Source organism: Panthera onca, chromosome B3 (genome assembly GCF_046562875.1).
Source record: "Panthera onca isolate mPanOnc1 chromosome B3, mPanOnc1 haplotype 2, whole genome shotgun sequence".
Classification (NCBI taxonomy): Eukaryota; Metazoa; Chordata; class Mammalia; order Carnivora; family Felidae; genus Panthera; species Panthera onca.
Genome location: NC_138344.1, coordinates 45,784,078 through 45,811,863, shown reverse-complemented (window position 1 = coordinate 45,811,863; position 27,786 = coordinate 45,784,078). Strand labels below are relative to the sequence as shown.

At 38.7% G+C, this 27,786-nt stretch overlaps 1 protein-coding gene across 7 annotated transcripts in view; it reads left to right on the top strand.

The window, feature by feature from the left end:
- Nucleotides 1-816: 816 nt before the first annotated feature.
- The window catches only part of MINDY2 (MINDY lysine 48 deubiquitinase 2), an 83,502-nt gene continuing 56,532 nt past the window's right edge, over nucleotides 817-27,786 (top strand). For 6 of the 7 annotated variants that reach the window (XR_009606692.3, XR_013556310.2, XR_009606691.3 and 3 more), the window contains exons 1-2: nucleotides 824-1,926; nucleotides 17,376-17,433. Coding sequence is in view for 3 of the 7 variants with exons in the window: in XM_060621063.3 (XP_060477046.1) it covers nucleotides 1,075-1,926; nucleotides 17,376-17,433 (910 nt within the window). In the remaining 4 variants the exon portion in view is untranslated. Of the gene's footprint in view, nucleotides 1,927-17,375; nucleotides 17,434-27,786 lie in introns of all 7 variants that reach the window. The other variant, XM_060621064.3, reaches the window with a different exon arrangement.

The following is a 27,786-nucleotide window of genomic DNA, read 5'->3' as shown; positions in this document are numbered from 1 at the left end:
ACAACAACAACAAAAAAAAAAACCAGAAAACAAAACAAACAAAAAAAAAAAACAAACAAAAACGGGAGGAGGGGAGAGAGGGGCGTCCTTGTGGGGAACAGGTCAGAATAGGACCCAAATCCCATTTTGTCACCAACAAAATTTGCAGCCTACTCTGTCCTCTCTGAAAATTGCACGGCCTTAAGACGAATCAATTGCAATTAGAAAACTCTTTCAGGAACAGGCACTTCCCACTCCATCAAAGTGAAGCCAAGTTGACAAAACCGCAAAGACTTGGCTAATTCAGGCAGAAGCTAATTTATTATTATTGGCCCAAAATTACCCACTTTTTTTTTTTCCTGTGCAGGCCAGTATCCACAACCGCACTGACGCCTCAAGTAGGGCGAACGTTTTCACCAGTAGCTGGTGAGGAGCCCGGTGTTTCTCAGCCAAAACCCTGGGAGACTGGGATTTATGCGGTGTAGTAATCCAAACACCTCGAGTAGATGCACAGCCTTTAAAAATCCGCATCTCGTAAGAAATTCCTTCAATTTTCCATCTTACAAGCGGAGGAAACAAATCTCCTCAGCTCTTCGGGGACGAGCTCTTTTCCAAATAACACAACCACAGGCAACTCATCATCCTGAGCCCTAGGCTGGGCCACACACACCCCGGCTCTTAAGGGTCACAACCGAAACAGTCTCTGCCCGCCTCTCCTTTAAAGAAGCCGCGCGCGGTCGGGCTGCCCTAGAGTTCAACTTCCGGCTACATAGTGAGAGGATGTTTTCCTTCAGGCCACACCCTCCTAGCCACGCCCGCCGCGCCACGCCTTCCGAGAGCTAGCTCCAGCAGGCGGGCGCGTAGGAGGGGCGGGTCCGGGTAGGGGTCGCCCTCCCTCGGCGGCGCTCAGTCACTCCCCAAGCAGGCGGATCGCGCGGCGGCGCGCGCGCGCGCTCCCGGTGCCCTCCCCGTGACGTGCCTGGCCGAGGCCGCGCAAGGGCGCTGTAGCTGCCAGTGCCGCTGTCATGGCGTCCGAGGCGCTGGCTGAAGAGAACCCGCCGCGGTCTCCTTAGAGCGAGGGGCTGGCGGCTGGGCATGGAGAGCGGCCCCGAGAGCCTGCAGCCACTAGAACACGGGGTGGCCATCGGGCCAACGCCAGGGACAGGTTCTCCGCAGGAAGGGCCACCGGAGACCAGGCTCGCCGCCGGAGATGGTCCTGGAGTATGGGCGGCGGAGAGCAGAGGCGGGAATGGGCAGGGGGCGGCGGCCGCCGGGAGGAGCCTCTTGGACTCCGTTTCTCCCGCCGGCTCTCCTCAGGTCCCCGGACCCTGCAGCTCCTTTCCGGGCTTGGACTTGAAGGAGAGCGATTTGGAGAACACTGCTGCCCAGAAGGCGCCTCTGAGAGGGCAACACAAGGTGACCGCCTCGCCGGAGACCGCGGAGGCCGGAGCGGACCATGGATCGGGTCCGGCCGGAGACGCCGGCTGCCGCGCGGATTCCGCCGGCACCTGCCGGGCAGAGTTGGCGGCCGCCGGCTCCGAGGAGCCTAGCAGCGCCGGCGGCCTCAGTAGCAGTTGCAGCGACCCGAGCCCTCCTGGGGAGTCGCCAAGCCTGGACTCCCTGGAGTCGTTCTCTAACCTGCATTCTTTCCCCAGTAGCTCTGAGTTTAATAGTGAGGAGGGAGCAGAGAACCGGGTCCCCGGGGAGGAGGAGGAGGGCGAGGGCGCGGCGGTGTTGCCCCGGGCTGTGCCTCTTTGCCGAGAAGAGGAGGAGGAGGGGGAGGAAGCTCAGGTACTGGCGGCCTCCAAGGAACGCTTCCCGGGACAATCTGTCTATCATATCAAGTGGATCCAGTGGAAGGAAGAGAACACACCCATCATCACTCAGAATGAGAATGGACCCTGCCCTTTGCTGGCCATCCTCAATGTTTTGCTTCTGGCCTGGAAGGTACATTTCTGCAGCTATTTCCTACAGCTTTTGGGGAGGGGGAAAACGGGGTGAAGGAGCTGCTGCATGTCAGCTGACGGCTTCCTCTTTTCTTTCCTCGTTCTCCCATGAAATTCATTCTGGGACTCTTGTCCAAAGAATATTCTTATATGTATTTTGTAAAAGAATTGCCGGCAACCTCAGGTCTCTCTAGTGTTTAAATATGAGTTCAACATTCAGTTGATGTTCTTAAAAACAACTAGGACTTAGAGCACCCTAAGCCCTAGGATTATTTTTTAACTGTATTTTTCTGTGTTTCCTTCTTACTGACTGTCACATATGCAAGAGTGAAGAACTGGGGAAAATGATCTTTAGAAGTTACTTACCATCAATCCATGATAGCAGGGAACAAGTTTTGATGGTTATGTTTAGCCAATTTCCCAACTAATACTTGCTCCATTTGGGTGTAGATACTTAAGGAAATGGTGATAGGGAAGATGTGGCCCGTTAGACAAATTCCATTTAAGGGAAAGCATTGGTCTGAGCCCAGTTACCGTAACTTCTTGGTTTTCAAAGATTGTTTTCATTTTATGCATGATTTTTATTTGCCTTGTTTATTTGTTTCTGCTTAAACAGTTTGGCATTATGACTGTTATTACATTATTGCATATTACTTGCATCAGAACTTGTCAAGGTTAAGGAAATTAAAATTGTAATGACTCAAATAAGAAAAGATATATTCAAGGTAAAGGAACAAGAAAGGTAAGGGCCCTTCAAAAGTTAAGTATATTGAGGGGACTCAGTGTGTTGTGTATAACTGAAGTGTCTTACTCAAGCTTGCAGTTTGAGGGTGCTGAGATGCAGGATCTTATAGCACACCTCTTATTTTCTAATTGATAAGTATATCCATTGATAAACTGTTTCCTAGAAAAAAATAACCTGGATTATTCTGACCGGTTAGGAAAAAAATTAAGTAAAGGAAATAGCATATATTACGTGCCTTCATCTTCCTGTTACTAGCAAGAGCTGATGCAAAAGAAATAAGATTAGAAACCTTGGCAGTATCTGGTACATAATGGCACTCAAATGTTTGATGAAGACTGTGTCTGCTTTAGCTGGGGAGCTATTTGGGGTTGCATCATTGACTTATTAAAGGACAATGCAAGGCAATACACTATAAATACATCTATATATTGTATACATCTGTTTACATAAATATAAATTTTTCAGTTATAAACAACAGATTGAAATGTGTTAGATATTCCAAAAGGGGAAATTTTTCTTTAGTCTGTCATAGCCCCAGAGAGCTTCATGGAATTGATGGGTCTTATACCAAGCTTTTAAGGAAAACTAAATTTGAAATAATAAGGAAATGGAATTGTGGGAGTGGGAAGGATATAAACAAAAGGGATGAAAATAGAATGGATTGTGTGTGTGCGTGCGTGTCTGTGCGTGCATGTGTGTTTATTAGCCGACCAGTATTCATACTGGTGAATAATAAAAAGTAAGACTGAAAGGTGAAGAACCACTTGATGAAAGCCCTTAAATGTCAGAGTCAGACTTGATATACAGGCCAAAGACCCTAGTCTTTTTGTAGGAAGGGATAACAGTTCTTTAGATTTTCTTTTCTCTTAGTTACCAAATAGTACTACCAAAGTTCAGAGGAAGGAGCAAGTGCTATGATCTGAAATACTTGGAGATAGATGAGCATTGAATTGACTCTTTCAGACATGGCTTCAATGAAATGATCAAACATTTGAGTTCCTACTACGGGTGAGGTACTAGAAGTACAAAAACAAGCAAGATGCAACTCTGCCCTCATGTAGCTCCCATTTAGTGGGGAGACACATATAAATAATTACAGTGCAATGTGATAAGTTCTAAATGTGCTTTGGAATTAGAAAAGGGTAATTGGGGATGCGTTGTGTCAAGGGAAAGCTTTATAAAAGAGGTAATCTATGAACTGGATCTGAAGGATGAGTTGATAGAAGGCCTTCCAGCCAGAGGGAATGGTGTATTCAAAGCTGGTGAAGCAGAAAAAGATTTGTTCTTTTTCATGATTCAAACCTTGGTTGGAAGTGCAGAGTCAGAGGGAAGGAAATGGCATTAGCAGGAAATAAAATTGATAGTTTGTGTTAGACTGTTAATGAGCAGGCGTGCTTATTAATTTGGAGGCTATTTTATAAATCTGTGGTTTTTAAGCCTCCTGTCTGCCTCCAGGCTATGGCTACACACAAACGTTACTCATCAGTAATCAGTGATTGATAGGGAGGCAGATTAAGAGAAGCAGGGTCTGATAAAGCAGTTTTCTCAAAGAGAGCCGGGGGTGCTAGAGGTCAGAACTATTTTCATAATAATACTAAGCTAGTATTTGCCTTTTCATTCTCATTCTTTCACAAGTGTCAGTGGAGTTTTCCAGGCTATATGATATGTGATAATATCATTGCTCTGAGAGTTAATGGAATATGTGCTTATTTATTCTTTTTAAAATTTTTCTCAATTTTCATTTCTAGTATGGTAAGTATGGGTAGATATAACCTACATAGACCAAAGCTCTTTGGGGTCCTCAATAATTTTTAGAACTGTAATGGTCTAGACACCAGAAGGTTTGAGAAAGGCTGAGGTAGAGAAAAATAGTAAATAGGGTACAAAAAGTAGCTGTCAGATTTCACTGTAAACACAAGTGGTGCTTACACTTTATATTTAGCTAATCATAGGGAACTCGACTGAGAATAATATGATGGAAGTGGCCTTGTTTGTTTGAGATTAGACTAGGGGTAAGATTGTAGTGTAGCAGGAAGTGTAGTGTAACATGAAGAATTGATGAGGATGGCCCTTTTGGATGGGGAATTCTCTGCCCCTTCTCTTTGATGAAGATAATGTTGGAGCCTAAATGATCGCTAACTGGACAAAGGAAATGAAGATGACCCCACCTTTTCTAATCTGGGTAATAGAGATTGCGTCATTCAAAAGATAAAGTGTTTTCAGCTGGGAGATGTCAAAGTTTAGTTGTGTCAGGTTGGAAATGTCTGATAGTGGGACATGAAAATATAAATATTCATCATGCCTCTAGAAGCGTCGAGTGTCAGGGAAGAGGTCAAATTATAGAGAAAAACTGAATGGGGGAGTTATTGCATAGACCTAAGTATGGTAGTTTACTTACCATAAGTATGAGAATAAATGAATACTTCATTGAGAGTGGTGAGCCATAGTTCTCAATTTTTTTTTTTTTATCATTGAGAATATGTGGGAAACTACAAATTGCCAGCTTAATTCCTCCCTGTAATTCTCCACTCCCTCTTCCATCCCATTCTCCAGTAGACAATAGTGAAAGCAGAGAACAAGGATTAAACTTGGTGGGGGAAAGGCAATAAGCATTAAGAGTGAGAGAGTGTAAAAGAAACCAGTATAGGCATAATGTGACATATGACTGAGAACTGGAAATAGGACAGTGTCATGATAGTAGTCTTGGAGAGAAACTGTAATAAAGCGGTCAGTTATCAATTGTCAAGTGCAACAGCAATCAAGGAGCTATTGGAGTACAAAAGATTTTACTGAAAAAGGATGGGTGTGAGGACAAAGATGCTGAAAAGTCAGAATAATATTGACTCCTCAGAATAGGTGGTAAAGTTCTCTTCAGAGCAAAGGAGCAACAATCTCATTTTCTGAAGTAATGGAAGGAATGGGACAAGGAAGATACAGAGACAAGGTTGTGTAAAATAGAGAGGCAGATGGCAATTGAGGCCTCATTCTCCCATTTTGGCACAATAACAATTGACCTTATCAGCAATCACTATTGAACCTGTCAGTAATTAGCAAGGAGAGGTTTTAAAGCTTGGGGGGGAGGATTGTATGAGAAAGGCACATTGTATTTTAAAGAAATTCTAATCTCATAGAGATTATGTCTTGGAATTTGAGGCATAAATAGAAAGTAGTAAGTAGCAATGGATAAGTTGGGGTTATGCTTTAAAAACTTGTAGTATATACATTTTGCTTTGTTTCTTTTTGTTTCCCCAGTAGTTTTCTAATACCTAGAAATAGGAACAGAAAGAATGGCTGGTTAGGGTTATATCAGGGACTGAGCTTTCCAAGGGCTGATTTGTGGAGAGTCACTGGAATTAGAGTTGAAAATGAAACAGGTGATTATGTCTTTGAAGGAAGGTGGAGTAATGAGAAAAATCAATAAACATGTTGGGAGGATTTGAGTGATTCAAAGAAAGTAAGTGCCATAGTTCTGGATGAGAAATGATAGTTAAAATTATCAAACAGTACTGTGTTGGAAATATTGGAGTTTTAATTATAGATAGGTTGCCTTAGGACTGATGAAGAGTAGATGATCGTTCATAATCTCTGAAATAGTTGAGCTGTGATAATCCAACAAATCAAAAAAGGAAACCTATTCATTAAATTTAATTCAGGCTCAAATTTCTATTTCTCTTTAACTGACACCAGGTAAATTTATGCTTTGGAATATGTATTCATTTTGCTTTTTTACTTTAGACTAAACTTAGTGTTTTTTTTTACGGTTTTTCTTTAATCTTTCATCTTATCTATCAAAAACAATGCTAGGGGCACCTGGGTGGCTCAGTCAGTTAAGCAGTTAAGCATCTGACTCTTGATCACTTCAGGTCTCTCTGCTCAGGTCATGATCTCATGGTTTGAACTGACAGCAGGGAGCCTGCTTAGGATTCTCTCTCTGCCCCCTTTTTCTGCTCCTCTCCCACGTGTGTGTGCACATGCACGCGCTCTCTCAAAATAAATAAATAAACATTAAAAAAAACCCCACAGTGCTATTTATAGGTGTATTTGAAGGCTATGACCCACTTATTTAGATGTGTTTCAGGGTGCCTGGCTAGCTCAGTTGGTAGAGCATGTGACTCTTGATTTCAGAATTGTGAGCTTGAACCCCACTTAGGGTATGGAAATTACTTAAAACTAAAAAAAAATGGATGTGTTTGTAAAAATTAACAAGTCAAAAATTTAGTTTCTGATGATACTGATAACATGATAGTTATGTTATAAATGTTGAAGCCAAGTGATGGGTACTTGGGAAATTCATTATGCTATTATTTTTCTACTTTGTGTAACTTAAATTTTATACTATGAACATTTTTTAAAGTTTCTCCATTAATATCATCATGTTTATGAAAGTATTACTTTAATAGAGGGAGTCCTTGCTTTGTCATACATTTGTTTTCTTGTAGAATGTTATAGGTTCTGAGAATCAAACACTCAAAAAAACTTATATAAACTTATTCTGTGCATTATGATAGTTTTGTAATATCTAATGATTATGTAGCATTTTAGTAGAAGAATGAATACGCTATTCTAAATTAAGATGCTGGAAGTACATCTCATTTTCTCCCCAGCCCTTTTAGGTAGGAAATTCTTTTTTCCCCCCTCTCTTTGCTTGGTAGGAACTGAGACCATCTCCTACTCCAAGTCAAGAGAGGAATGCCAGGATTCTGAAACAAGATTTTTTTTATATTAAAGCTGGTTTCTCCAGACATTACACCTAGAATCTGTAAAATAAGGTTGATACATTTGATTCTATAAAAACTGAAAAAGCTGAAGGTTTAAAAAAAAAAAAAAAAGACAGAAAGTCCCTTTCTCACCGCAACCCCCTTCTTCCCCCCAAAAACGCTACCTGAAACTAAACCAAAACACACACCACAAACTGAGGGAACAGTTTGCCAGATTATGTGTCTAATGGTTAATTTCTTCATTTACAAAGAGCCCTTATAAATTAGAAAGAGATGAGCAACCCAACAGCAAAATGAACAAAAGGCCATTACCGGAAAATTCAAAGATGTTCAAATGGATGTCCTCTCTCTTCTTACCACTTGCACATGAGGCATCATGAGGGTGAGCTTCTTGTCAGCAATGAGTATGACTCTACCTCTCCCTCCCTGCTTGAAAACTTTTCTTGTACTGTTTTCATACACCTTGCTTCAGACTGGTTTTTACTTTTTTTTTTTTCAAACTTCCTGACTTATAAGAACGTTGCAATCATACAAATTTTCTCACATTTTCCTTTTCCCAAAGTAGGCACAAAGCTCTTTTGAGTCTTTCCGAGTGTATTTATTATAAAAGTGGAAAAAAAGATTCCATATTAGACTCTGCCCACCCTTTTTTTTTTTTAAATATAGATCCTGTAAGAAGAGATTAATAACTTCACACGGTGGAGTTTTGTTTACACAGTAGATGCAAGTAACATTTATGAGACTTTCATTTCCAATCTCTTTTAAGAATTAGGATTGGTATTGTTTTTCTTCATTTGTGAGATAAAATGGATGAGGACTGATGATAGTATGACTACTCCATTGGCTGGTTGCCCTATTAATGATGGGTTCATTTTCTCCTCTCTCCTTGCTCCCAGTAGTCCTTCAGCAGATAACTTTCCCGTTCCCCATCCACCTTATCTATATTGAGTGCCACGTGAAGAACATTTGAGCATAGATGGTACCAGCAATCATATGGCTTTGAAAAATAGTAGTACTCCATTATTTTTTTTAATGTTTATTTAGAGAGAGAGAGAGTGCACGTGCTTTCACTTGTGCATGCACGTGAGAGAGGGGGAGGGGCAGAGCGGAAGGGAGAGAGAAAATCCAAAGGAGGCTCCATGCTGACAGAGCAGAGCCAGACCTGGAGCTCAATCTCACTACTGTGAGATCATGACCTGAGCTGGAATCAAGAGTTGGGCGCTCAACTGGGCCACCCAGGCACCCCAGTACTTGGTTATTTTTATGTCCAGATACACTGCTAAATATTTTACATGCATTATATGCATTTCCTCTTAATTTTTTCAATTATATCATGAAATCCTTAGGTAGATAATGTTCCTATTTTACATATATGCAAAACTGAGGTACATAAATTTTAAATAACTTGCCCAAGCTAAGATTATCACCTACTTCAGAACTTGAGATGTTACTTGGGATATGTGGTTTGGAAGTTAAATAGTGGACAATAAGTCTGGGACAAATCAGTCTGGAAGAACCAGTGATAAAGTCAGAGGAGCAGAAATAGCCTTCATGATTCCTTAGAACAAATCCTGGGGATCTGGTACCAGTTGCTCTTTATACAGACTCCCTCCATTTTTAGCCCCCTCTACTTCACACCCTGTCCTCTGAATTATCTGGCCCTTCCAGCGTCAGAGACTTTCTTAGCTTCTGTGGTGAATGAGCTTGTTTTTCCCTTCAAAGTTTATGAAATGCATTCTTTGGTATTTTCATTAATTAGTAACTTCTATCTCTACTACCACTACCCTAGTTCAGGCCACCTTCATCTTATCTGGACTACTTCAGTAGCTATTCCCATCTATTTTTCAAGCAACTAATGCAAACTTTCATTGTCACTTATTCTTTGGGTAGATTTTTCAGCAACTAGGCTTTTTAAAGTCTGTTTATTTTGAGAGAGACAGAGAGAGTGTGCAAGCGTGTGCAGGGGAGGGGCAGAGAGAGAGGGACAGAGAATCCCAGGCAGGCTCTGCACTGTCAGTGCCGAGCCTGATGCAGGGCTCAAACCCACCAACCATGAGATCAGGACCTGAGCCAAAATCAGATGCTTAACCGACTGAACCACCCAGGCGCCCCAGTCTTTGTGAGCTTCTTAAATAGATATCCACTGTACCATTCTTCATTGCTCTGAAACTCTTTGATTGCATATAAAATAGGATATTTTTGAAAATCTAGTATGTATGAATGTATCTGCAGTTTCTGATGGTTTTAAATAGTTTTAAATAGGCCTTGGTGTTACTCTGAGAATGGGGTCTTATTGTGATAGAAATTGATGGCGAACATGTTTCAAATTGTTTTTCTTCTTTTTTTTTTTTAAGTTTACTTATTTTTCAGAGAGAGAGCAAGCAGGGGAAGGGCAGAGAAAGAGGGAGAGAGAAAATCCCAAGCAGGCTCCATGCTGTAAGCACAGAGCCTGATGCAGGGCTTGAACCTAGAAACCATGAGATCATGACCTGAGCCAAACCAAGAGTTGGACACTTAACTGTGTGAGCTACCCCTGAAATTGGCTTTTCTAAGTTGAAGGTTGTCTCATAAATTTTTCCTGAGAGGAAATACTGATGATAAATAGATTTACTATAAAGCCTGAATTTTAGTATTTTTAAGTATAATAATTATTCTTAATTAATAATAAATGAACCATTCTTAATTGATAATAAATGATAAATAATAAGTTAATGATACATATAAGAAATTAGAATAGGAAGATGATATATGATATCCTTTTTTTTTAACATTCAATTTTTTAACAATCAATTTTTTCTTTTAACGGTTATTTATTGTTGAGAAACAGAGAGAGACAGAGCATGAGCATGGGAGGGGCAGAGAGAGGGGAAGACACAGAATTCGACACAGGCTCCAGGCTTTGAGCTGTCAGCACAGAGCCCAATGCGGGGCTCAAAATCACAAACCATGAGATCATGACCCGAGCCGAAGTCGGATGCTCAACCGATTGAGCCACCCAGGTGCCCCTCTATAATAGTTTATAATATGTACGTTTATTTGCTGGAGCCAGAATTAAAGGTATATTGAAAGGATTCTTAACTTTTTTAGTCTTTATTTTGAAAGAAGCTACATTTCTTCCTTTTGATTCCCATTAGTATTTCTAATATTTTTAAAAATAATTTCTTTACAATTTCATCTAAAAAATCATGAGTGCTGTATGATTTATTGTATATTCAAAATTAGTAGGTGCACCTGGCTGACTCAATTACATAGAGCATGCAACTCTTGATCTTGGGGTTGTGAGTTTGAGCCCCCCATGTTCGGTGTAGAGATTACTTAAAAGTATTTTTTTAATAAATGAAATTTGAACTAAGAAGGAATTGTATTGTTTAGTTGGTCCGTTTTACCATACGTAATGCAAAAATGGACTGCAGCACAAAAATTAAAATAATTCATGTACAAATTAAAAATGGTTGTTTTTCCTGAGTTCCAACTCAACTTTCTATTTGAATGTTAAACTAAACCTCACAATTAAGTCTGTAAATGTTGGTATAATGGAAAGGGTAATTGTTTTTGGAGTCAGATCTCAATTCACATCACAGCTTTGCTGCTTTGGACAAATTAACTTTTCAGCCCATTAGTTTATTCTTAGAATGAAGGTAATGAAATCTGCTTCATAGGATTGTTGTGGATTAAGGGTAACATGCATATTATATGACAATTAGTAGAAGTTGAATATCTTAAATTTTTTTCTGACTTTCCTAAAGAGCAGAAATTGGCAAATACTCAACTTTTTATCTTCTCAAGTAACTCCTCAATTTGTGGAGGTGTTATAAATCAAACTGTGTATTTCTTATTTATTGCTATTCTAATTAAATATTTAAAAATTTATATTATTTGGTCATTTTTGTACTTACCATCACCTGTATAAACTGCTTATTTCTTAGTTATTATTGGGTCTCCTGCATTTCTCTACCCCCCACAGAATACCAAAGTCATAGGTGTCAAAATCTCGGCATATCACTTTTGGGATGTTTTACATTCTTGTTTAAGATTTTATTAACACTTTACATGGAAGATTTGTTTTTATTTTTTTAATTTTAGTTAAAAATGTTTTTTAAGTTTTTTGATCTTACTTGAGTCTGTTCTCAAATATACTTCACTCTTTTTTTTTATTTTATTTTTTATTTTTTAAAATTTACACCCAAATTAATTAGCATATAGTGAAACAATGATTTCAGGAGTGGATTCCTTAATGCCCCTTACCCATTTAGCCCATTCCCCCTCCCACAACTCCTCCGGCAACCCTCAGTTTGTTCTCTATATTTGAGTCTCTTATGTTTTGTCCCCCTCCCTGTTTTTATATTATTGTTTCCCTTCCCTTATGTTCATCTGTTTTGTCTCTTAAAGTTCTCATATGAGTGAAGTCATATGATTTTTGTCTTTCTCTGACTAATTTCACTTAGCATAATACCCTCCAGTTCTATCCACGTAGTTGCAAATGGCAAGATTTCATTCTTTTTGATTGCCGAGTAATACTCCATGTGTGTGTGTGTGTGTGTGTGTGTGTGTGTGTGTGTGGTGTGTGTGTGTGTGTGTGTGTGTGTGTGTATCACATTTTCTTTATCCATTTGTCCATTGATGGACATTTGGGGTCTTTCCATACTTTGGCTATTGTTGATGGTGCGGCTATAAACATGGGAGTGCATGTGTCCCTTTGTAACAGCACACCTGTTTCCTGTGGATAAATACCTAGTAGTGCAATTGCTGGGTCGTAGGGTAGTTATATTTTTAGTTTTTTGAGGAACCTCCATACTGTTTTCCAGAGTGGCTGCACCAGCTTGCATTGCCACCAACGAGAAAGAGATCCTCTTTCTCCGCATCCTCACCAACATCTGTTGTTGCCTGAGTTGTTAATGTTAGCCATTCTGACAGGTGTGAGGTGGTATCTTTTGTGGTTTTGATTTGTATTTTCCTGATGATGAGTGATGTTGAGCATTTTTTCATGTGTCAGTTGGCCATCTGGCGTCTTCCTTGGAGAAGTGTCTGTTCATGTCTTTTGCCCATTTCTTCACTGGATTATTTGTTTTTTGGGTGTTGAGTTTGATAAGTTCTTTATAGATTTTGGACACTAACCCTTTATCTGATAATATCATTTGCAAATGTCTTCTCCCATTCCATAAGTTGCCTTTTAGTTTTGCTGATTGTTTCCTTCGCTGTGCAGAAGCTTTTTATTTTGATGAGGTCCCAGTAGTTCATTTTTCCTTTTGTTTCCCTTGCCTCTGGAGACGTGTTAAGTAAGAAGCTGCTGCGGGTAAGATCAAAGAGGTTTTTGCCTGCTTTCTCCTTGAGGATTTTGATGGCTTCCTGTCTTACATTGAGGTCTTTCACCCATTTTGAGTTTATTTTTGTGTATGGTGTAAGAAAATGGTCCAGGTTTATTCTTCTGCATGTCGCTGTCCAGTTTTCCCAGCACCACTTGCTGAAAAGACTGTCTTTATTCCATTGGATATTCTTTCCTGCTTTGTCAAAGATTAGTTGGTCAAATATACTTCACTCTTTAAATGACTAAGAATTACAGAATAATTGGGCTGAATTAAATTTTTAATGCTTATTTTAAAAAAAATTTTAATGTTGCGACGCTTGGGTGGCTTAGTTGGTTGAGTGTCTGACTTCGGTTGAAGTCATGATCTCATGGTTCGTGGTTTTGAGCCCCACGTCAGGCTCTGTGCTGACAGCTCAGAGCCTGGAACCTGCTTTGGATTCTGTGTCTCCCTGTCTCTCTGCCCCTTCCCCTGATCACTGTCTGTCTGTCTGTCTGTCTCTCTCTCCAAAAATAAATAAACATTTAAAAAATTAAAAAAAATTTTTTTTAATGTCTATATACTTTTGAGAGACAGAGAGACAGAGCACAAGAAGGGGAGGGGCAGAGGGGAGACACAGAATCTGAAGCAGGCTCCAAGTTCTGAGCTGTTAACATAGACCCCAAAGTGGAGCTCGAACTCACGAACCTCAAGATCATGACCTGAGCCAAAGTTGGACACTTAACCAACTAAGCCACTCGGGCAATAATTGGGCTGAATTAATGAGGTTTTACTGTATAGTTGAATAATTGGAGTTGGAGTAGCTATTTCCTTTTGTTCAGTATTCTTTCTCTGCTTATGTTATTAATTTGCTCAGGAAATCCATTTAATCCAATAAAATCTTACTTATAGGGTAGGACATCATTTATTTTCCTAGACTCTATTTGAACTCTTAATTTGGAGCTATATGTTACTATATGCTGAGAAGCTTTGCTCATATTTTAGGAAGAATAAACTATTTGAGAGTACCTTCCAACTACCCTTATATATATTCATTTACTTAAAAACAATATGTTATGGGGTGCCTGGCTGGCTCAGTCAGTAGAGCGTGTGACTGACCCTTGATCTCAGGGTTATGAGTTTGAGCCCCATGTTGGGCGTAGAGATTACTTCAAAATAAAATCTTTTTTTTTTTTTTTTTTAACGTTTATTCATTTTTGAGACAGGGAGAGACAGAGCATGAACAAGGGAGGGTCAGAGAGAGGGAGACACAGAATATGAAGCAGGCTCCAGGCTCTGAGCTGTCAGCACAGAGCCCGACGCGGGGCTAGAACTCACGGACCACAAGATCATGACCTGAGCCGAAGTCAGCCGCCCAACCAACTGAGCCACCCAGGCGCCCCAAAATAAAATCTTTAAAAAAAGAATATGTTATAGATTATTACTAAAAGACCACCTGAGAATCTAGGTCTTACTTCGTTTGAATTCGTTTTTTCATTGTAAAATTTAAAATTTAGAGATTTGGACAAAACACCACAGTTGTTATATTCTGTATTCTTAGCTAGCTGTTCCCCAACCTGTTTCTTCTTCAGTAAAATCTAAAGAGACAAAGGAGTGAAAGTCTTAGGATCATTAACAAAACCTTTAGCATTTTTTAAAGTACTTTTTTCTTTTTCTTTTTAAAATTTTTTATGTTTATTTTTGAGTGAGAGAGAGAGACAGACAGAGAGAGAGAGAGACAGAGCGTGAAGGAGGAGGAGCAGAGAGATAGGGAGACACAGAATCCTAAGAAGGTACCAGGCTCCATGCTGTCCACGCAGAGCCCAATCCGGGGCTCTAACACATGAACTGTGAGATCATGACCTGAGCCGAAGTCAGACGCTTAACTGACTGAGCCACCCAGGAACCCCTTAAGTATTTTTTTATTTTCAGAGAGAGAGCGAATCTCAAACAGGCTCTGCGCCATCAGCACGGATCCTGAAGCTGGGCCTGATCCCACAAACTGTGAGATCATGACCTGATCTGAAATCAAGATTCGGATGCTTAACCAACTGAACCACCAAGGTGCTGCCCCTGCCACTTGTTTTTGAGGTGATGGTGGTGGAGGAAAGCAAAAAGAGAAGCAAGCTTTCAGGAAGATCATTTTGCGGTTTAAAGAAAAAAAAATCTGTTGATGGCTCAACAGTGTTAGTGAGAGGCAGGCGTTCCTCCACAATTATGTTTATTTGTCCTTAGTTTTAATGAATATCACGAATATTTTGTTGGCTAAGATTCAGGAAATGAATATTTCACTGAGTATGCTTGTGAATAAGTCAGTTAAAATATTTGCATGTTTGTTGTCCCACTTCTAAAATCAGTATAGAGGTTGTCATTTTCTTGTTTGCAACAAACACATGGTAGGCAGTTGTTATGGTAGGCAGTTGTTATTATTTGGAAATTTCAAGGCTAAACCCTGAAATCATATTTGTAGAAATCTAGGATTATAGTACGTATTTCCCAAATAAATACACTTGTTAGTGCCTTGGTTTCATATTTTGACAGAAATGCCACAATTAAGACTTCTGTTAATTCTTATTTTGACAATTTTATAGTAGGATTACTACATTAACCAAAGCAGAGAATAAGCTCTGTCTGTGGAATTTTCTGGTGAATATATTCTGACTGAACCTGTCTGGAGCAAAAGAATGTATAGGTCTTATTTTATGTAAGAAACATTGTTAGGTGTAAATGAGACTTTCAAGTTCTGACATTTGGTCAGAATGTAAGCGTTCACAGTGAATGTAAACTACTGGTTTAAATATCAGACCTTCAATAGTGGTACCAAAATAGCCTGATAAAATATTCTAGTAACAGTTAAAATCATCTAAAATCATCTAACAGTTTAAAATCATCTAAATATTCTAGTAACAGTTAAAATCATCTAAAGGTGATCTAAAATCATCATCTAGTAACAGTTAAAATCATCTAAAACATCTAAAATCATCTAAAATCATCTAAAAGCAAACTTTTCCTATAAAGGGCTAGATAGTACGTAAATATTTGAGGCTTTGTGGGCTCTATAATCCCTCTTGTAAAGTTTCAACTCTGTTATTGTTGTGCAGAAACAGCCAAAGACTATCCATAAACAATGGGAGTGACTGTTCCAATAAAACTTTATTTAGACAGTCAGGGGACCATAATTTGTCAATGAATTTCAGTTTAAAAATATACCGTATTTGGGAACTCTGCACTTTCTGGTCAATATTCTGTAAGACTAAAACTGCTAAAAAAAAAAAAAAAAAGTCATTATAGTTTTTTGAAAAACATGTCATAGAAAATAAAAATGATTTAGAATCAAGTAATGATTAAAACCTGCATGGCATCTCTTGGTTTTCAATCACTGATAAATCCCCTGGATGAAAAAAATCATAAGCGTCAATTGTCTTGTATGCTCTCATAGGGTATCAAACTGTTCTATTTTACAGGGATCTCTTTTAAAACTTACTCATTGATTAAAACAAACAAAAAATTGTGACATGCTATTACCACATTTGCTAACATAAATACCAAGAGCACCTTCTTTAATACTTGGGGGAATTGTTGAAGAAATTGATGATTTAAATGATTTCCTTGGTTGAACAGAAAATAATTCCCAAAAAATAATCCCTGAAGAATGTTTAATTACATTACTGTTCTCCTATCATTGATACTTGCTTTGAGTTTCCATCCTACTGTATTTATTTTTCTCCTATTCCATGAATGTACCACAAGAGTATGCTTTTGAATAAGTCCGTTAAAATATTTACGGTTGTAAATCCATTGGTTGTAATATCTCTGTAACCCATCTGACAATTCTGTTAAAACCTTGAGACTAATGTGTTGCAGCTGAATTTAGAAACTTAAATATAATTGTAATGTATATATCTACTTTTAACCTTTTTGTTGTGAACTATAACTCATGTAGAATACATAAAACAGAGATGTACAGTTTAACAAGTTATTATAAAGCAAATGTCACTGGAACTACCATGCAAGTCAAGAAATACAGCATTGCCAGCATCCCAGAAGGCTCTTATATGTCATCTCCAACTATAACTCCTTCCCTTACCTTAGGGCTAACCATAATTCTGATTTTTATAGTATCCATTTCCTTACTTTTCTTTATAATTTTATCACCAAGTGTGCAGTTGTAAACAATATAGTTTAATTTTGCCTGCTTTTAAACTTTGTAAGTGGAATCGTACAGTACAAATTATTCAGTATGTGACTAATATCTTAATACTGTATTTATTATAGTCATTCAGCAATAAAAATGGCCAAGGTAAACTGAAGTAATGGCATATTGAGCTGTGTTCAAGCCTGTCTTCAGTAAAACTGCTCCATGGGTGACCTGTCACATGTTTGGTGCCTCTTCCTGCCCTTTAACTGCATTTTGTAGGAACCTAGTGACAATCATAGTGGGTGGTGAAAGGCATAGCACTTGGCTTTGAAAACAGATTTCTCAATGGCTCTATGAGATCTTATATCACCCTGGAAATTTTATGGTGATAGGATTGACTGTGTTATATTTTATAAAGATTAGTTATAAAGATTTTGGTAACATGAGTTATTAATGTATACATATAGTAGAAACATATGTACACATACATGCATATGTTTCCTACTGAAGAAACACTTTAATCACCTAAAACACTTGATTTTATAGAAAAAATACTTTGTTTTTCAGGTGAAACTTCCACCGATGATGGAAATCATAACTGCTGAACAACTGATGGAATATTTAGGTTAGTGTTGAAAAGTGGATGATTTTATATCTCTTTCAAAATAAACGTTTCTAAAACTAATATATTACCAAGTTACATCTTTCTGAAGTGCTGTTATATAATCTACTTTAAAATTATAATTTTGAAGCTCTTAATTAAAAATTTCTACCCGTATGTTATTGTTTTTGGATGTTAAACCTTTCTGAAGGCTTTTCTAACCAGCATTAAAATTCTGTAATATAAATGAGACTGAGTAACTTCCAGAAAAGAACAAGATACATAATAATTCCTAATAAATTTTAGAATGGGAAATGGTACAGAAATTCTGACATTGCATGTAGAAAGTGTTAAAAAATATATTGAGTAGACTTAAAGATCCAGGAGATAATTTAGAGTAGTGCTATCCAAAGTGTGATTCATGGACCTTTGCCAGTCTATGAAATATTAGTTACCAAGCCACAGTGAGATAGGGGCTTGTGCCAAAATGTAAAACATGTACATAAATACACTGTTTAGTTGATCTGAAATGTTTCAGAGCAAATTTTCTTGATGAAGGAAGCAGTGTATTAAGTTGCATACTTAGGCAAGTTTCTTATTTCAAAACAGACTAGTGATACACAGTTTGCAGACCAGCTGCTTTCAGTAGAACTTGTTTACAGAGTGGGTAGCTGTATATCACACTGAAGTCTTTTACAATTTAATGAATAAGAATTTATATGTTTATACTGTTAACAAATATGAAATCTTAATCCATATTCTTAGTTCTTTTAGTAATTAAATGTGTAAGGAAAATTTTGTAAAAAAATTTGTCAGCTGATTATTTTGACAACTAGCTAACTGGTTTTTTGTGAAATACAGGCTTAGTGAAGTAATGGAGATTGCAGCTTTTGGAAGACCCTTTTCTTTATGTAATTAATATAATTTAATCCTATTCACTGGTTAGGGAAACCTTATAGTTAAGGTTAGATTACTTTTGAATACCCAGATATCTGGAAATAGAATTTCTATTTATACCTCTTTTAGTGTAGCTTAGTGATTCTTAAACTTTGTGATTTCTTTTAAGTTTTTATTTTATTTATTTTGAGAGAGAGAGTGAGAGAGAGAGAATCCTAAGCAGGTTCTGCACTGTCTGTGCAGAGCCTGATGCGAGGCTCGAACTCACAAACCATGAGATCATGACTCATAAGTTGGATGCTTAACTGACTGAGGCACCCAGGTACCCCTAAACTTTGTAATTTCTAAATTATATTTCATGGAGAAAGCTGAAATATGCTTGGTGCTTTGATGAATAGCCAGTATGACTTCCAAGGAGGGTGGAAAGGGGATGACATTCCAAAAGTAATTGGGGTCAAGTCATATACGGCTCTATAGGCTAATACAGCAACTTTTGATGTTTGCTGTGAGTGAGCTTGGAAACCATTAGAGGATTTTCAGCAGAGGACTGATGTGATCTGACTTTGAGTTCAATAAGAATTCTCCGGCTGTTATGTGAAAATAGAATTTAAGAGGGAAAGGACAGAAGGAGGGATATCAGGAAGCTATTATAACGAAAGATGCTATTAGAACTGACAAAAGATGGTGGTGGCTTTAAACAAGGTGGTAGAAGTGGAAATTTGTAAAATGTGGTCAGATTCTGTGGTCAGTTGAATGTAGAGTGAGAGTGGTTCACCCCATAGTTTTTGGCTTGAAAAACTGGAAGGATTGAGTTAACATCAGCTAAAACAGGTAAAATATGGAAGGAACATGTTTAGGGAGGAATAACAGGATTTTGGTTTTAGGGTGTTTATTGACATCCAAGTGGAGATTTCAGTAAGGCAGTTGCATACATAAATCTAGAGTTCAGAGGAGAGGTCTAGATCTGTGCTATACAATAGAAATTTCTGTGATGATAGAAATGTTCCGTATCTCTGCTGTCTAGTTTTGGTAGCTACTAGCCACATGTGGCCCTTGAGCTTTTAACTGCAGCATATGTGCCTGAGGACCTAAGTATTAAATTTAATTTTAATTAAAATTATGTAGCCATATGTTGCTACTGGCTAATGTATTAGGCAGTACAGATCTAGCCTGTAAATGTACATTTGGCAACAGACAACATACATAAATGGTAGGCTGCATGAAATCACAAGAATGAATGTAGAAAGAGAAGGAGAAAGGTTAATGGACTGAGTGTGGAACATGCCAATGATGAGAGGTTGTGTAATAAGGAATAACAGGCATGTTCAAGCCAGGTAGAAGAAAAACAGGAGACTGATTTCCTAGAATCCAAATGAAGTTTCAGTGAAGAGTAAGATTAGCTGAACCAAATGCTGGTAATAGGTCAAGCTGGATGAAGACTAAAATTTGACTATTGATTGAGCCATGGTGGTCGTTGGTAACCTTGACATGTGCATGGGAGGAAACCAGACAGGGTGGGTATAAGAGAAAATTGGAAACCTTGATACATAGCCAATAGCAATGTAACATAACATAGCTACTTGGGAAAACAGTTTGTCAAATGTGTGTAGAGAGAGATTATAATGACAGGTCATAGAATCTAAGTTGTGTAAAAGAGGAAATGAAGGTATAAATACATTTGTCACTTCCTTAAAAAGTTAAACATAGAATTACCACATGACCCTATAATTTCACCCAGAAGAAGTAAAAACATATGTCCATACAAAAACCTGTACAGAAATGTTCACAACAGCATTTTTCAAATAACCAAAAAAATGGATACAACTCAAATGTCCATCAGCTGATGAGTAGATAAACAAAACGTAGGGGGCGCCTGGGAGGCTCAGTTGGTTGAGCATCTGACTTTTGACTTCAGCTGAGGTCGTGATCCTAGCATCATGGGATGGAGCCCTGTGTCAGGCTCCATGCTGAGTGTGGAGCCTGCTTGGTGTTCTCCCTCTCCTGCATGCACATGCACTCTCTCCCTCTGTCTCTCTCAAAAATAAATAAATAAACATTAAAAAAAAATCTCTTTCCCTCTGCCCTGTTCATGCTCTCTCTTGTAAAAAAAAATAAATAAAACACAAAACTTAAAGACATTATGCTAAAGTCAAAGAAGCCAAGTCATGAAAGACCACATACATGATTCTACTTATATGAAATGTCCACGATAAACAAATTTATAGAGACAGTAGATTAGTGGTTGCTTGGGATTGGTGGAGGAGTAAAAGGGCATATAGGGATTGACTGTTAATGGGTACAGAATTTCTTTAGGTGGGTACAAAAACGTTCTAAAATTAGATTATGATGATTTCCTTTAACATACTTGCAACCTATTGAGTTGTATACTTTAAATGGGTTTATTGTATGGTCTGTAAATTATATCTCAAAGCTGTTTAAAAAAACAACTGGAGAAAAGGAAAAGAACTTAAAGTTTTTTTAATGTTTTTATTCATTTTTGAGAGACAGAGATACAGAGCGCTCGTGGAGGAGGGACAGAGAGAGAGGGAGACACAGAATCTGAAAACAGGCTCCAAGCTCTGAGCTGTCAGCACAAAGCCCATCACAGGGCTTGAACCCACAAACCGTGAGATCATGACTCGAACCGAAGTCAGACACTTAACTGACTGAGCCACCCAGGTGCCCCAAGAGTACTTTTGACAAATAGAAGAATTAGACTTAGATAGTACAGATAGTTCATCTCTAGCAATAAGAGGTGAGACAGAATGTATTAAAAATAGATGCAGGTAGGTGGGTAGATGTGGTTGTGGTAGCTTTTAGAAGGTCTCTTGAGTGCTTTTATTTTCTCAGTGAAATAGGGAACCAGGTCATGCACTGTGAGTGAGGATGAAGAAGGAGTTGTTAAAGATGAGAGGGAAGGTATAAAATAGTTGTCTGTAGAAGAGTAGCAGAGTGAACGGGAGATGTGATATGATTCCTGAAGTTAGTGAAACCAGACCGCATGGTGGTATGATTTCTCCAGTCACATGTAGCTGCATTACTATAGACTTACATAGTGTGGGAGCAGGATTTAACCAGAGCTGGAGTTTTGCCAAGTGAATTTGTTGAAGAAAGAGTCTAGGGAATTGAAGATGTGCGTAGAGAGAGAGTATAATGATGGACCATAGAATTGAAGTTGCATAAAAAGGAAATAAAGATATAAATATGTTGAAGGCAAAAGTTGTGGAATTAGTGGATTTTAGGTCCTAATGGAGCCTGAGAATTTTTGGAACCTGATAATGACAAAGCTGTATGACCATGGGGAATGAGTTTCTGAGGTAAGGTAGAATATAAGATTTTTGTTGAAGAAGAGGTCAAGGAACAGAAAGGCTAAGTTCTTGGATGGATCAGCTCTATGAATATTGAAATTACCAAAAATTATGGCAGGATTTGTGTTGGAGAGAGATAATGAGCTAGGAATGAGAGGGATTAATCTGAAGTTGGTAGAGGACTGCAACCAGGTGGATGGATGATGGGTAGTATTTGATGACATGAGTTTTAAAATTGAGAAGTTTTAGGGAGGAGTGGGAGAGAGAATGACAAGGAGCAAACAGATATTTGTTCCACCTTCAGGCTCACTGGTAAAGAAGTATGAGAGAGAAGAACTGCCACTTTTAAGTTTATTTATTTTGAGAGAGAAACAGAGAATGCATGTGAATGGGGGAGGGGCAGAGAAAGGGGGAGAGAGAATCCCAGGCAGGCTTCTGTGCTTTCAGTGCAGAGCCTGATGCAGGGTCTCCGTACAACAAACTGTGAGATCATGACCGAGCCAAAATCGAGAGTCAGATGCTTAACCAACTGAGCCATCCAGATGCCCTGAGAACTATCACTTGAGAAGGCTGCAGTGTTATCAAGCCAGAGCCAGATGTCATTTAGGCTAGAAGGTGAAGGAAACATTAAGAGAAGAAAATACCTAGAAGATTTTGCTAAGGAGAGTCCATGAGTTCCAGAGGACATTGAAATTCAAGATAAGAATTTAGGAATCGTCAGAATAAAAATGGTATTTAAAATCTGTGGAAATTGATGAGATCATTATTAGAGACAGCATAAAGAGAGAAGAGGGTCAGGATTGTTCCCTGAAGTTCCCCTGCGTACAGACATGAGATAGAGCAGTGTTTCTCAGTCTTTTAATTATTGCCCCCTAAGGAGCCTTGTAGACTTTTTTGCCCTAGTCATCTACTCTAGGAAATTTATTTATTTATTTATTTTTTGAGAGAGAGAAGAGAGCACATGCACACACCAGCAAAGGAGGGGCAGAGGGAAAGGGAGAGAATCTTAAGCAGGCTCCATGTCCGGCACAGAGCCTGATGCCGAGCTCAGTCTCGTGAACCATGAGATTGTGATCTGAGCCAAAAAATCAAGAGTCTGACCCATAACCTACTGAGCCACCCAGGCGTCCCTCCAGGAGGTTTTAATACCACAGACACACTGTATATTTCTTCATGTACTGTGCCCTTTGAAGGCCACAAACTATTATAATAGCTAAGATATTTTTGGCCTCTCCCCCGGGGAATCAGTTTTTGTCCCCCTCCCGCTACTCCCCCCCCCACCCCCCTGGACAACATTGCCCCTGCTGAAATGCATGGGGTAGAGGATAGAGAAGTAAAGGAAGAAGTAACCAGGAAGGTAAGAGAAGAGCCAGGAGAGTGAAGTCATGAGGAGTATTAGAAGGAAGGAGGAGTACAGAATACTAGGTTTTAAGTATAGTTAGACCCTAAACCCTTGTAAAGAAGTAAAAAGAATATTACAAGGCTAGGGGTAGGTGGAAATATTTTAAGTTCAAGCTAGACGTGAAAAGATGTAAGACATATTTGGAGGAGTGGCAAATGAGTACAATTTGACTGTAGTTAAGTCTGCATTTTGTATAGTTACAGGAAAGGAGATTGGATTAGATGGGTTACAGACTCTTGGGAGCCAGGTAGAGGAGTTAGGGTTTACTATAGTAGGGCATTTAATCTATTTTAGTTTCTTAAGTGGGATAAATAACATGTTAAGTGTAGTTTTTAAGATGGTCTGTTTGAGACCAATTAGGAAGTAGGAGCAGTAGCTCAGATATGGTCAAATATCAATAGATATTTGAATGTTTAAAATATATAATTTAAATAATGAGAACATATATTTGTGAACCTAATTTCCTACCCATCTCTTCCATATCTAATCACTATCTTCTCTGCTTCCTTTGTTCTCAGATCATGACCAGAATCACCTAAACCTGCACTGTCCAGTATAGTAACCACTAGCCACATGTGGCTATTGAGCACTTAAAATTTTGCCAATGTGAATTGAAATGTTCTATAAGTATAAAATATACATTGGATTTCAGACTTAATAAAAAAAAAGTATCATTAATTCTTATACTGTTGAAATGATATTTTTAATATGCTGGGCTAAATAAATTATTAAAATTAATTTCATCTATTTTTACTTTTTTTTTAATGTAGTTACTAGAAAACTTAAAGTTATATGTGGGCTTATATTTGTGGCTTGCATTATATTTCTCTTGGTCAGTGTTAACCTAAACTATACTGCTACTCTACAGTTTCTAGCTTCATTCTGGCTCTGCTTTCTGTACTGTCACAGGTTGATGCCATTTACCTACCTTCTCCCTGCTGGTTATTACCACCACTCTATTTGCCTTTGTCTGCATACCTTCTGACACTAAATGAGCTCTTTTGCTGTTAGTTTCCATAAATGAAGAATACAATTGTAGCGCCAAGACCCATGAGCAGAGCCAAAAGATATTAAGTGTGGAGGTACTAATAGTACAAAAGGATAAGATTGGAATGGAACTAAAAGCATCAGAAATTGTAGTGCTTTTTCATTTTACAGATGAAGAAACCAAAGCTCAGAGAGGTTAAATGATGTGCTGTCTCCATCTGGGCACCCTCTTAGGTGATTTAAAGAATGCTGAAACGCTCATATACTCAAAAGTATGTCCCTCCTCCCCCTTCACCCCTCAAAAGTGTTTTTGATACAGTATTTGAAATTCCCACTAGTCTTTTTCTTTCTTTTATTTTTCTTGTCCAGCAAATACTGACTGAGCACATACTGTGGGCAAGTTATTTGGAGGTATCAACAGTGCAGTGAATGTGGTGGCATAAGTGTATTCTACTATGAAAATGTTAACATGGTATTTTTCTTCGAAAATAATTAGGATGTCTTTGTATATTAAATTGTTAGCTAGCAAAGCCATGAGGAAGCAGGATGTAGGGTAGAGAATTTCAATAGGGAAAAAAGAAAAGCGAAGAAATATCTACATCTGTGGTACCTAAAGTGGTTTGGAAGTCCTAGGGGCAGCATGAAAGTAATATGATCCTAATGAGAGGTGGGGGAGAAGTAAGCAAGAGTGATGTAAGAAAAGAGGTACTGAAGACGCTGCCTTGCCAAGAGTAAACTTCATTCAGGGCCAACCCTGCCAGAACAAATTGTTTAATTTTCTAAGCTATTTGGATTTTCTCCTCTTGAGATTACTTCAGTTCTCTGGAGGAACTGGAGAAACTTTTGAGTTAGTAAGCAAACACTAGTAGAAAGATTGTAAGATAAACCATTAATTGCTTTCGTAGCACCCAGCTTAGAGACTACAAGGGAATGAGAATTTTGATTGGCAAAGGTTAGAGGAGTACATTTTAATTTGAAAATTTCTGTTACTAGAGTATTAGAGCAGGGGCAAACATGGACACAGCCTGTTGGAGGGCTTCTGCGTTGAGAAGGGAACATGACAAGCCAGGATACCTAGGAAGTGCTAGGAAGTTTAATAAAATAAGGTCGGGAAGAAGTGTAGGTAGAAGGCAGAACATGGGTAGAAAGATAATGTAAAGAAGCAGAAGACAAGCAGGAATATATACTATGACTTTATCCAGAATAGCTCACATGATGATGAGACTATGATGATGAGTAAGGAAGACAGGTGTTGGGATGGTGCTATTGTCTGACTTTTTTTTTTTTTTTTTAACATTTACTCCTTTTTTGAGAGACAGAGAGAGACAGTGTGAGTGGGGGAAGGACAGAGAAAGAGGGAGACACAGAATCCAAAGCAGGCTCCAAGCTCCGAGGTGTCAGCATAGAGCCCCACGCAGGGCTCAAACTCACAAACAGTGAGATCATGACCCAAGCTGAAGTCTGATGCTCAACTGACTGAGCCACCCAGGCACCCCTGTCTGACTTTCTAAAAGATATTTTATTGGGTGCCTGCATGGCTCAGTTGGTTAAGCGTCTGACTTCGGCTCAGGTCATGATCTCATAGTTCATGAGTTTGAGCCCCGCATCAGGCTCGCTGCTGTCAGCACAGAGCATAGTTCGAATCCTCTGTCCCCTCTCTAACTGTTCCTCCCCACTCACTCGGGTTTGCATGTACTATCTCTCAAAAAAAAAAAAATAAATAAATAAAGATAATTTATTTTATCTTTACATATAAATACTACATAGGGAGGTCATTGTTGAAGTATTTTAATTTTGCCCAGAGTTGACCTCTCTTCTCTGTTCCCAATGCTCATTTGAGATAAGCTAACTATTGCCAAAATCTCTCTTCCAGTTTTTGGCCTAATGTAGCTGTCAGGTTTTTATTTCTTTTTTTTTTTTAATTTTTTTTTTTTTAATGTTTATTTATTTTTGAGACAGAGAGAGACAGAGCATGAACGGGGGAGGGTCAGAGAGAGAGGGAGACACAGAATCTGAAACAGGCTCCAGGCTCTGAGCAGTCAGCACAGAGCCCTACATGGGGCTCGAACTCAAATACCGCTAGATCGTGACCTGAGCCGAAGTCGGACGCTTAACCGACTGAGCCACCCAGGCGCCCCAGGTTTTTATTTCTTGATTTCTATTTGTCTGGAATGTCCCATTAGTAACAAAGTCTTAAAGTTCTTTTTTTGGGGGCGGGGGGTGGGAAACAGACCCAAAGTCTTGGGTTCTTTTTTTGAAATTCTTTCTTCTCTCTGTATACTGGTACTTCATAATGTGATTTATTGCAAACTCTATTGTTTTCCTCTCCCCTCCAAATTAGCCTACATACCAATGTTATCTTCATAAAGCACCAATTTCATATTTCACTTCTTAAAATATAAAGAAAGATCCCTTATGATTTTTCACAAGCAGCCAAACTTACTATTTACGATGGTTGTTTTTTTAAGTTTATTTATTTAGACACCACGAGCGGGGGAGGGGCAGGGACAGAAAGGGACAGAGGATCTGAAGCCGGGTTCTGTGCTGTCAGCACAGAGCTCACTCTGGGGCTCAAACTCAGATACTGTGAGATCATGACCTGAGACAAAGTCAGATGCTTAACTGTCTGAGCCATCCAGGCACCCCTATTTATGATTTTCTGTAATCTGGTCCAGCCATATTTCCCACTACTTTATAACATAGATCATATGCATTTATTCATATGTATTTATACATAAATTCATATGTATTTACTTTAAAAAAAATTTTTTTTGAGAGAGGGACAGACAGCAGGAGGACAGGGGAGGGGCAGAGACAAGGAGGCACAGAATCTGAAGCAGGCTCCAGGCTCTGAGCTGTCAGCACAGAACCTGACTCAGGGTTGAACCCATGAACCATGAGATCATGTCCTGAGCTGAAGTCGGACACTCAACTGACTAAGCCACCCAGGTGGCCCATGTATAAACCTGTTATAAACAGGTTATAACCTGTCCGTATGGCATGATGTTTCTTTTCTTTTTCTTAAAGTTTATTTCTTTTGAGAGAGCATGGGTGAGAGCTGGGGCAGGGTAGAGAGAGAAGGAGAGAGGGAATCCCAAGCAGGCTCCACACTGTCACTGCAGAGCCTGATGTAGGGCTCGATCTCACAAACTGCAAGATCATGACCTGAACCGAAATCAAGAGTCAGACACTTAACCGACTGAGCCACCCAGGTGCCCCTCTTTTCTCTTTTCTTTTTTCTTTTTTTTTTTTTTTTTTTTTTTTTTTTGAGATTTTGTTTTTCAGTAATATCTACACCCAGCGTGGTGCTTGAACTCACAACCCCAAGATCAAGAGTTGCACACTCTACTGACTGAGCCAGCCAGGCACCCTATGGCCTGATATTTTTTATATGTGCTTTTCTGTCGTTCTCCCTCAAAAAAATGCTTTTTCCTTAACTGCCTTGCCAAGTTCTGCCCCTTTTTCTAAATCCAGTTTAGATAAGACCCCCTTCAAAGGCTATTTCTAGATGCTATAAGCTTTATCAGTATCTCTTTTCAAAATCAGTTGGTACCTAAGGCATTTATTACATGTTATATTATATTATACTTTACGTCATCTCATTCTGTTTCTTGTATGTTCTTTGCCCAACCGCATTGAGTTTTTTAAGAGAAACATTTATTTCCTAATATTTGTTTTAGCCTATTACTAAATACTCAAAATAGACTCAATAAATACTTTTTGATTAAAATAGTATTGCTGACCAATTTTAGATATAAAGGTTAGATAAGGTAGACAAAACAG